This window comes from Octodon degus, unplaced genomic scaffold, assembly GCF_000260255.1.
Source record: "Octodon degus isolate 3935 unplaced genomic scaffold, OctDeg1.0 scaffold00122, whole genome shotgun sequence".
NCBI classification, from domain to species: Eukaryota; Metazoa; Chordata; class Mammalia; order Rodentia; family Octodontidae; genus Octodon; species Octodon degus.
The window spans coordinates 1,580,515-1,591,233 of record NW_004524698.1 but is presented as its reverse complement, the minus strand read 5'-3'; the positions used below and the strand labels follow the sequence as shown (position 1 = coordinate 1,591,233).

Here is a 10,719-nt window from a genome sequence, read left to right as displayed (position 1 = left end):
AGTATATTTAGGAATTAACAAAAGTAAAATTTCTTTTTTCATCTGACATTCTGCAATTAATTGTTCAATTAGTGTAATAATTTATATCTCTAATATTAACAGTATAGGAGGCATCTATACAAATTTTTTTCTTAATAAAAATCATTGTTTAAAATTTTGTAATTTGTCAGAACTGTAATTACTATATATGGTATAGAAATATGCATAGTCTGACTTTTTTATTCATTATATAGCCAAATAACTAATGTAGGCTGTATTTTTCTTGAGGAACATTAGCACTCTTGTATAATCAGTTGACCAATGAACAGAATATGTTTCTTATAAGATATAGAGGAGGAAAAAATCTTCGCTATAAGACAAAAATATATTTAAAAGGAAAATATACTATATACTATTTCCAACGTTGTTGGTATTATGTTCTGTCCCTGTAGTGGAAAGGAACAAAGGAAAAAAAGAGAATCAGGAAACTGTTAAAAGCGACAATTTAAAAGCTCCACAGTAGCAAAGGTTGAAAAGGCTTCACAGCATATAAGAAGGTAGGAAATTCAGTAGGAAGGAAGACCATTGTGCTCTTGAACACAGCATCTGTTGCCATGGTTTTTGTGACATAGACACAGGGGACAGCAGGGCTGCTTCGAACTTTACACAGAAGCCCCAAGGGACTTTTTAAAGCTGTCTCCAATCATGCTCTTCTTAAAGCATTAGGAATTAACCATTAATGAAAAGTTATTAGCTCTATCAGTTCTAGACACAATGGCTTGATTAAATTTGCTTTATTGCATGTGTTCCAGTTTTGTGCTGCATGTACTCTGTAAAGCAGCAATTCTCTGTGCCTCTGCAGATTTGGGTGTGTCTCTACCACCTTGTTGTTCCATACCATGTTGTCCCCTTATCACAGTGCACTGAAACTGATTTTTAAAATTTGTGCTTCCACATCCCTAGGAAAAAGCCCTGTTTTCCTTATTTTGTGTTTTACGAAAATAGTGACGTTAATATGGTAATTGCTGAGTAAATAAGTATTGAGAGTGTTTATAAAAGGATATGTAAGATTTTAAATGTTCATGTTAAATTTAGGGTGTTAATAAAAGGATAAATAAGATTTTGAATGTTCATAATATTTCATTCACTATTTCTACAGAACATTATAGTTGTACCAATAAAGAAGGGAAATTTGAGGAAAGGGGGATAATGGATTCTTAATATACCTAAGGAGCTATAGATCTAGGAAAAAGAACTAAAATTCTACAGTTCAAAATCTGTAACTACTTGTCCTAGAATACTAAGATATTAGATTAAAATACAAACAAAGCATATTTATCTCCAAGGCTTAAATTGCTCTTAATCTAAGAGGCAAGCAAGTACAAAGCACATGGTTACTGTACATATACAAGTGTGATGGAAGCATGTGCAGGTTACTGTGGTAACATTCATGAGGTGATGCTGCCTGATCTGAAAAGTCATAGAAAATTGAACAAGCAGGTGAAGCAGGAACAGTCTCACAGGAAAAGACCAGCATTTGCAGAGACTTGGTTGTAAGAGAGAGTAGTTCATTTAGGGAGCATATATAGTTGATTGTCACTGGCACAGAGCTGAGGTTGCAGGTAGGAATGTGTCACAAGATGAGGCCAGTGCATAAGGAAAGCCTTAGATCATCTGCCTTTACTAGGAAATAAAGATTTTTGTACACTGTTGATGAAAGCAGTGCAAGATTTTTAAGCACATTGCCTATTTACTAATTTTGCATTTAATCTTTAATGTTGCCTAGGAGTTAGAATCAAGAAATAGGGGAGCTAGTTCAGTGGTAATGAGTAAAGTGGACACATTATAGGGCTATTTGGAAGGTAGAATCTATGGAACTTTGTTTTAGATGAAAGACAAAGATTCTCTCTATGTATTTTGGTGGAAAAGTAAACTGAAGAGTAAATAGACAATTATTCTAAACTGTACCCAAGGTGATGGAGCAAAGGGTGGGAGCTGAGCAGCTGTAGGAGATGAGGCTGAAGATCAAGAACATGAAGAGTATTCTTTGTTCCCAGAGTATTAAAAGTCACTTAAAGAATTCTGAAAAATGAAGTGGCAAGATTTTGAATAAAGAAGTAATGGTGGCAATTCAGCAGAGAACAATTTGGCTCAGGAGTCTAAAGTTACAGAGCTAACTCAGCTGATAAAATCTGGATAACAGATGATAAAACTCTGAATCAAAGCTGTGGTGATAGAAATGAAATAATAGATACATTTGATTTTTTAGTGTCTTAGAACTTAAGACTTAATTAGATCTTGAAAGAGAAGAACAAGGTGGGCTGGGTGATCATGATAAAGTCAGAGATTTGGTCAGTTATTAGAAAATGATGCAGAATGACACAGGATTAAGAAATAAAACTGAAGAAGTAATGTGTAAAGCTTTGGACATGAATTTAGGAGACTGAGGAATAGCCAGGTGGTTCTGTCATCAGTAAGGAATCTTGCTGTTTTAAGTTTAGTATAGAGTTGACAGCTGCAGCCAGGGGATGGTTGAGAGGACTTAGAGGAACACATGGTCAGAGGGAGCTCTTTGAACTCTGAGGGATGAGGACCCAGCTGTACTCAGTCAATTTGGCCTTCAGGTAAGTGCTTAGTACAAGTAGGCACATCCAGATCTGCCCTGTACTGTGACTCTAAAAGAAAGCAGTTGAAACCAAATGAAACAACAGTAGAGAAAATCAGTATGGAAGGAATTGTTATATACAAGCATTCAGTCCCAAAGATTATGAAGAGAAATTTGAAGGAATCAGGAGAGAGAAAAACAGGGTGTGGGGACTTGAGAAATTATAGTGTGGACATTAAGTGTGGACCAGGAGGGTAAGATAATGTTGCCAATGACCTTAGCCTTGGGTAGTATTGATTGATTTGAATAATCCAGTTAGATGTAGTAAGGGTATAAAATAGGTGGATAAGACAATAGTAAAAATGATTTTTAAAAAACCAAATATAATTTGGATTATTTTTCAGTATAACTTGGCTATTGAAGCACTTGGTATTACTTTTTTTCATTGCTGAGTCAAAATGCTCACAATCCAAGTTAAAGAGGAAAAGCCTTATTTAGCTCAGAGTTCATAGAGGATTTAATCCATATTGGCTGACTCCAGGGTCAGCCAAGCCTTTCAGAGGAGAAATAGTTCATGGCAGACAGAAGGTAGCAAGCAAGAGGGAGAGTTTAGAAGCTTCTTTCTGCACCTTTTATATTTTTGTAAACTACCAGGATTAGGGTAGACAAACTAATCCGTGGACAGATTTAGTAATTATACAGCCTTAATTCCAGCATCACACAGTCTAGATTCAGCCATCTCTGATAAGCCTTACCTGTGACTGCACGAGGCTCTGGGGGACATCTAGATACAAGCCTGGTACACACTTATTCCAGCTTTCTTATCCAGTTTTCGAACAGATGAGCCCACCCCCTTTTTTTTTCAGGAGGAATTTAGCATTACATCGGAACTGGCACTGATTTTTCATCTGACTTAAAAGAAAGATTTCTCTAGACTCTATTACCACTTAAACCCAACTTAAAAAATTTTCTAGAATTCCCTTTTATACAGGAATGGGTATTAGCCAGCTTTCCTGTCTCTGGGGCAGTGGGTCACAGAATGAACTTCCTCACAGTTTAAAGGAGGGGCTTTAAGATTACTTTAGCTAAAAGCAGAGATAGCCTGGTGGAAGGGCGTGGTAGAACAGAGTTGCTTAGTTATTTTATACAGGAAGCAGAGCAGGAGAAGCGTGCCAGAGAGTAAAGGGGCCAGGGACCAGGTATAATACCCGTGCTCACCGCTCCACGGCACACCCACGCATGCCCAGAAGTGTGCTTTCTGATCTGCTGGAAGTTCCTTCATCCAGTCAAGTTGGCATCAGGATTAACAGTCACTCCATGCATACAGTTTGCTTTTAAGCTAGTCCCTGTTTACATTTGTTGTCACAGTATAATTATTAATAATGCTGTCTATTATTGCAAAGATGTTCCAGAGTGCAATAAGTGAATATATTTACTTTATTTCAAGCTTCTTTAAAACTCTAGCTCTCAGGGCCGGCCAGATAGTTCAGCAAATTAAAGCACCTACTTAGGTAGTCTCAGCGACTGGAGTTCGATCTCCAGCATGCCGTACTGGCCACGAACCTGGGGTGTGCTGAGACAGAGACTGAGACTGAGCGTGGTGTGCACACCTGTAATCCCAGTGCTTGGGAGGCTGAAAATGGGAATCACTACGAGTCTAAAATGTGTAGTGAGACCCTGTAGACTCTGTAGACCCTGCACTAAAAATACAAACAAAACCGAACAAAACAAGACCCATGAACTTCCTTTAAAATAAAAAAACCCTCTAGCTCCGTAGTGTATCTAATTTTAAAAATAAAAACTGATAAACATCAAAAGATACCCATTTGTTTGTGAATGACAGACTCCTCCCCCCCCAAAAAAAAGGTAAACAATCCTTAGTTTCAATAGAAAAGAAGCTAAAACACAATGTTATTACATTTGTAAGGTGAAAGGAAAAATTTCTGGTTATCCACAAAAACCAAATTAAAAAAAAAAAAAGCAAGTGACACAGAAGATGAATTATCTGCAGTGAGTACCAGATATGAAAGGTTAATTTGCTTTTTTAAAAACAGAGAGATCAGAAACTTCATGTTATTGATTTGATACCAAAAAACAAACGAAAAAGGAGGGATATTAATTGCTCTGAGATGTAGTTCTTCCCAACACCTGATGAACCTTTGTTACCTATTTATAGGTGTCCCATTTTTCAAGATACAAAAGAGCAATGTAATTTCCTCTGTGGCTTATTGTGAACCTTAATCTTGTTCTTTAATTATATGGTGCCATAACTCAAATAAAAAAGCTAGGAAAGTAAATAATGTATCATTAATTTTAAAGATATACATAATTGGATAGTAATGATTAAGAAAAATTAGTGTAAAATGTCCCAAAGAAATGTCTAGCTACTTTTGGAAGCCTTTGTATATTAATGTTAGCACATGTCAATTTAAATATGTTAGACTATGGGCCAGCTACAGATACTTTAAGTAAAAATGTTTGAATCAAGTTATAAAACCGCTTTGAAATAATTGGTTTGTAGCTTGGTCTTGCTTGGATAATCTATTTCAAGTTTTCAGTATCCGAGATCTAATTGTGGATATATGGTTTGCTTAGATCCACATCATTAATTTTGTTTGTTGAAAAAAATCAAATCACTTGAGTATTCTTTCAGAATAGGTATTTTATGTGGTAAGAAGATATCTGGAAAGTTATCTGTTTCTTTCTTTTTTTTTTTTTTATGATTCTGGAGCTTGAATGTAGGGCCTTCTGCCCTAGCAATATCCCTAGTACTTCTATTTATTTTTATTTTGAGACAAGTTTTGCTAAGTCCCTAAGTTCCCAAGTTGAATTCATATTTGCTTAGAGTGCTGGGATTACAGGGACACACCACCACATCCAGCCTTGAGTGTGCATATGTACATACATGCGTGTGTGAGTGTGTGCCTTCACAATTACCTGCATCATCAGCCCTATATGTATAGGTAACTGATGCTTGTGCTTAAATTTGAGGTCTACCTGTCTCAGCCTCCTAGATTATTGTGATTAGTGTTGTATACCACTGTCCTGGACTAATTAACTTCTTATTTCACCTTGATTGTGCAAAATATAGCTCACTTCTGGTTCTTTTTCCTCTAGCACATGATGGTAATGGAAGACATGCTGAAAGATTTTCTCCTTGGAGAACATCTGTTATTGGTCGGCAACCAGGTAAGTTATGGCTAGAATCTAGGGACTGATGAAAACATGTTAATAGGAGTTTAGAGGTGGTAAGTTTTTCCTTTTTAAATGAATCTTTCTCTTCTTATTTTGTTTTACTTATTTTAGGTTTTTTGTTTGTTTGTTTGTTTTTTGTGGTACTAGGGATTGAACTCAAGACCTCATTGAGGTTGCCAGGCAAGCACTTATTCCACTGAGCTATCTCCCCAGCCCTATTTTAGTTTTTTTAAACAGAATAAAAAATTTTTTAAAAGATACAAATTTTTAAAACAAGATGATAGGAAATAAACAATGGTTGTTATATTGTGTTATTGTCTTCAAAGTAGTTATTCAGATTACCAAATATAGGCATATTGGTTTAATTAAAAGGTGAGAGCCTGAGATACAGCTCAATGGTTCAGCATCTGCCTGGCACAAGCTAGGTCCTGAGTTTGGTTCCTGGTATCAAAACAAACAAACAAACAAACAAAAAAACAAAAAAACAAACAAAAAAAGCAAGAGTCAGCTACCATTTAAGCCATAGAATTTCTTTAAGGCTTAAATCAGCCCCCACTGAATTTCCCATTGTCCAGTCCATTGTATTTCATAAGTGTCTGTGTTTCTTGCCCATGTCTGTTTCTGTATCCCTGCTCACCATCACAAATCATTTGGATTACAGCAATGTTCCCTAGCATAGCTCCACCTCCCTATGTCTACTCTAAGCTGTTCCCCAGTTGGAAGTCAGGTTGACATTTGTACAACTAAAGTATTATCACCTCTCTGTGTTTTGCTAGAATTGTCTCCCCACTGCCCACAGATATCATCTACATCATCTTTACGACATACAGTCCTGCAGAGTCAAGGTCTTTCCATCTCTCCAGTGCCAAGCTGCAGCCCTTTCTCTTACTGTGTTGCACATTGAACCTATTGGGTCTTCCTTTATCCTCTTATGTCTGCTCTAGTGCTTGGTGCATTCTGTCTCTTCTATGGAGAGCTGCCCATCATTTTCCACATCCCTTGCCTCTGACTCATAGGGTCAGCATATTCTTTTCATTAGCTTTGAAAAAAAGTTTGGCCTCTATTTTTCTTTTTCTTTGTTTTTTTCATACTTATGAAAAACAATGTATATTCTTTCTATACTTAGTCCCTCAAATTTAGAATTTTAAAGTATTTAAAAAAAATAACAGGTCTAGGGAGATAGCTTGGCGGTCTAAGCACCTGCCTAGCAAGCGTAGGGACTGGGATTCAATCCCCAGCACCACATGCCAAACTGGCCCCAGAACACTGGGCACACTGTGCTGGCCCCAAAACCAGGCATGGTAGTGCATGCTTGTAATCCCAGTGCTGGGGAGGCCGAGACAGGAGGATCACTATGAGTCCAAGTTGTGTAGGGAAACCCTGTACCAAGTAAGTAAGTACATACATACATACATCATACATACATACATGAATAAAAATATAATAATGGGCCAATCGAGTGGAAATTAGAAGTTAAATAGTGAAAGGTCCAGTACCAACTCTCCCACACATGGCTCTAGGATTTTGGGCAAACTGTTTATCTTACAAAGGCTCAGTTTTCTAATGTCCAGCTCGGGAGTAAAATTAGTTTATACTCCTCTGGAGTAATGTAAGGATGACCTGAATGGAGAACATTTCGCATAGCTACATTTAAAAAAATCTATACAGTGTTATAAAATTTGAAATTTAGAAATCTATATATTGCTTTAAAATTTGAAAATACTTCAACATAATCTTTTTCATGTTTTCTAAACAAGAATAGAATGTAAAATAATAAATTATTCATGAACTTTTCAGTATTTGAAAAGTTCTACCTTTTCCTCTTTGCTTAAGTATCATTTTTCAGTTTACCTGGGGAGGAGGGTGAAGACCAGTATTTAGTCCCTGGTATTGAAACACAGGAGGTCAAGTTCTCATCCAGAAAACAATAATGCCATGCATTTTAGAGCCCAGAGAACTTCACAGATTATTTAATCCATTAAATTGCAGTGCACTCAGCATTTCCTTTCCAGAAGTTTTAGCATCACTTGATGGCTGTAGACACAAAGGCTGCTGGCATTTCAGCAGCAGCGTACTAAATGCTGAAGAGAATAGACCAAGGACATACAGAGTGGGGCTTGAGCAACAACTTTTTGGAAGAGCAAGCTGCAAAAGGAAAGTCCTTGGAGGTTAAGACATAAACTCCAGGTGATTTTGAAACATCCCCCTGGTATCGATGCTCCAAGGCCTGTTGAGGGGGACACAGTGGAAGTTTCTCAGCAAAGGTGTATCTTAAAATTAAACTGATAGTAGGGCCAGAACTTCAGGGGGGTCATCTAGGTTAAGTGTTGAAGCTAAGCCTGCAGAGTAGTGACCTGAGAGATGGGGAAGCATAATCTAACCTCTGGAGGATAAAGAGCTGTGTAGGATAAGGGTTGAAGTTGAGCAGAGATTTGCATTTTTTTCCTAATACTACATGAACAAGAGACTGCAAGTGTTTTGAAATTATTCTGGAGAGCTGTACAAATTTTGCTGTGAAAATCTGTTGCTAGCTGTTCTGTTTCTGGCACCAAAGAAGGAAACAAGACACTAGAGCAAAGGACTAGGCAGTGGGGCTAAGGAAAGAGCACCTATAATTCTGTATGCACGTAGTAGCCCCCCAGTCTCTGGTGAGGATGGCAAACCCATGCATGTCACATCTATTTTTCCTTTTTTTTTTTTTTTTTTTTTTTTTTTTTTTTGCGGAACTGGGGATTGAACTCAGGCCCTTGCGCTTGCCAGGGAAACACTTATTCCACTGAGCCATCTTCCCGGCCCCATCACATCTATTTAGGGTAGTGTAGGAGCCAGTTGGTGCAGGAGTCGGCAAGCCAGAGACCTTCAGGAGAAGTGAGGCAGGAGGCATGAAAAATAATGTGTCAGTCCTGCTGCAGACTCCTTCTGTGTCAGCAGATCATGAGGTCTTGCCACCTGTTAGCCCTCTTGTGCGACTCCTCTCTATGAAGAAAGAACTGAGAAAGGAAGATTGTAGTCGATGTAAGTTTATTTAGCTGGCTTTTTTCATCTTAGAAGAGTTTTCATTATAAAACCTTTAATGTGCCAGTGTCACATTGTAGTACCAATGCTGAAAAGAACTTTTAGATTATGTAAGTAATTTCTGCCACTTGTGTCCGTTAAATTACCTAGTGAGGATGTCTAACTCTCCCCACCTTACAGCTAATATCCCCTATTGTCTGATTCCATTCTGCTTTCAGCCTGGTGTCTTATTATTTCTCTCAAATTCTTGTTCTCTGACAAATTAAACAGTATGTTTCTCAAATGAACCTTTAAGCAGTCTTACATTCTAGCTTCTGATCTTTGCTACCGTATTATCTTCTTTCCCCATCTTCTCTATTCAAATGTTTTCAGCCTCAGCATGGTAATGTGGTATCAAGGAAATGAAGTAAGCTAAAAATCTGAAGATCTACCTTTGTGCCCAGTTGTTTTCACTGTCTACATGATACTGAGTAAAATGCTTCCTCCTTTTAGGTCCCTCCCTCTCTCTCTCCTTTTCTCCTTTCTGGCACACTGGCACATTAAAGGTTTTATAATGAAAACTCTTCTAAGATGATCATTGGAATAGATATTTTCCAAGGTTGTACTACCAATAACCTATATGCTTCTTAAATAAAGTCTCCCTGAGCATTCCAGCCTGAAGATTTGGTCCTATTCTTAGAACTAGTGTCGTGGGTCATTATCTTCATTACTTTTCTTGCCACTAGGACAAAATATCAAACACCTACAAGTTAAAAGAAGAAATATTTACTTCACCTTACAGTTCATAGAGGTTCACTCTATAGCTGGCTGTCTCCAAGAGAGGGTGAATGGCAGGGGGCCATGGCAGAGGAGGAACAGCCCTGGGCGGGCAGAAAGCAGGAAAAACAGTAGCAAGTTTCTTTTCCATATCTGTTCCATCTAGGCTGTAAGGCTATTGGTTGGTGCCATCCATATTGTGCGTGGAGCTTCCTGTTCCCACCCCTAGAACTCTGCTAACACTCGGTGGGATAATTTAGTTATCAGATGCCCTTAATCCATATTCACATGCCCCAGATCCAGCCATCTCTGAAAATCCCACCTATGAGCTTATGAAGTTCTAGGGACCATTTCCATACAAGCCATAACAGTCATTTATGTAATGCTGCTGATCTTCTTTTAGGTTTATGTATCTTCCTGCCCTCTTACTACTAGAGTGAGTAAGTCTCTTGAGAAGAGTCTTAATTTTGTATCCTCTTTGATGCCTTGGATCCAGTAGAAGTTAAACAAATTTTTACTGAATGAATTGCTAGATTTTAGAGGACTATGTTAAATACCTAGTGAGTAGCCAAAATTATTTAGCAGTAATATGAATTTGAAATGTAGGGTTAGTTGGCTTATCCTTAGAAATTCTGAATATAATTGAATTTTATGTTCTGTAAGCTTGAAACTGCTGAGTAAAGGATACAAATAAATTAGTGTATACGGGGCTAGGGATGGCTCACTGAAGAGTTGAGTGGCCCAAGCAACTGGATATGGTTCCATACTGATAGAACTGTAGGCTGGCAGCCTACAGTTAGAACTAATTGTCTTAAATTATCCAATAATAATTAAGTACTGGCTAGTATCTAATTAAATGAAGTGCTTCCATTGCCTGTGCCTGTGCTTCCATTTACTGGCTTAGGGAGTGAAGTTAGACCGGTAGAATCTTAGCCAACTTCAGTTTCTTTCAGTCTTGTTTCAATAGCAAAAATCTGTGTTTAGAACTGAGCAAGTCTATGGTTTGATTCTAGCGGATGTGAGGATGTACAAAGCCACCTGTAGTGTGCCTTGGCAAATGTGCACCGGAAGCCTGCAGAGCCGTGCTTTGCCAAGGACTGGTGTGGAGATTTTGTTCTCTGTGGATACTTACCCTCTAGAAGAGGTCTTCTTCTGCTTCTTCTTCTGTT

General features: G+C 37.9%; 1 protein-coding gene across 1 annotated transcript in view; it reads left to right on the top strand.

Annotated features, from left to right (window-relative positions):
- The window catches only part of Vwa8 (von Willebrand factor A domain containing 8), a 441,297-nt gene that overhangs the window by 155,511 nt on the left and 275,067 nt on the right, over window positions 1–10,719 (top strand). Inside the window, exon 20 of the mRNA XM_023700137.1 lies at window positions 5,702–5,773. Within this exon, the coding sequence (XP_023555905.1) occupies window positions 5,702–5,773 (72 nt within the window). The remainder of the gene's footprint in view (window positions 1–5,701; window positions 5,774–10,719) is intronic.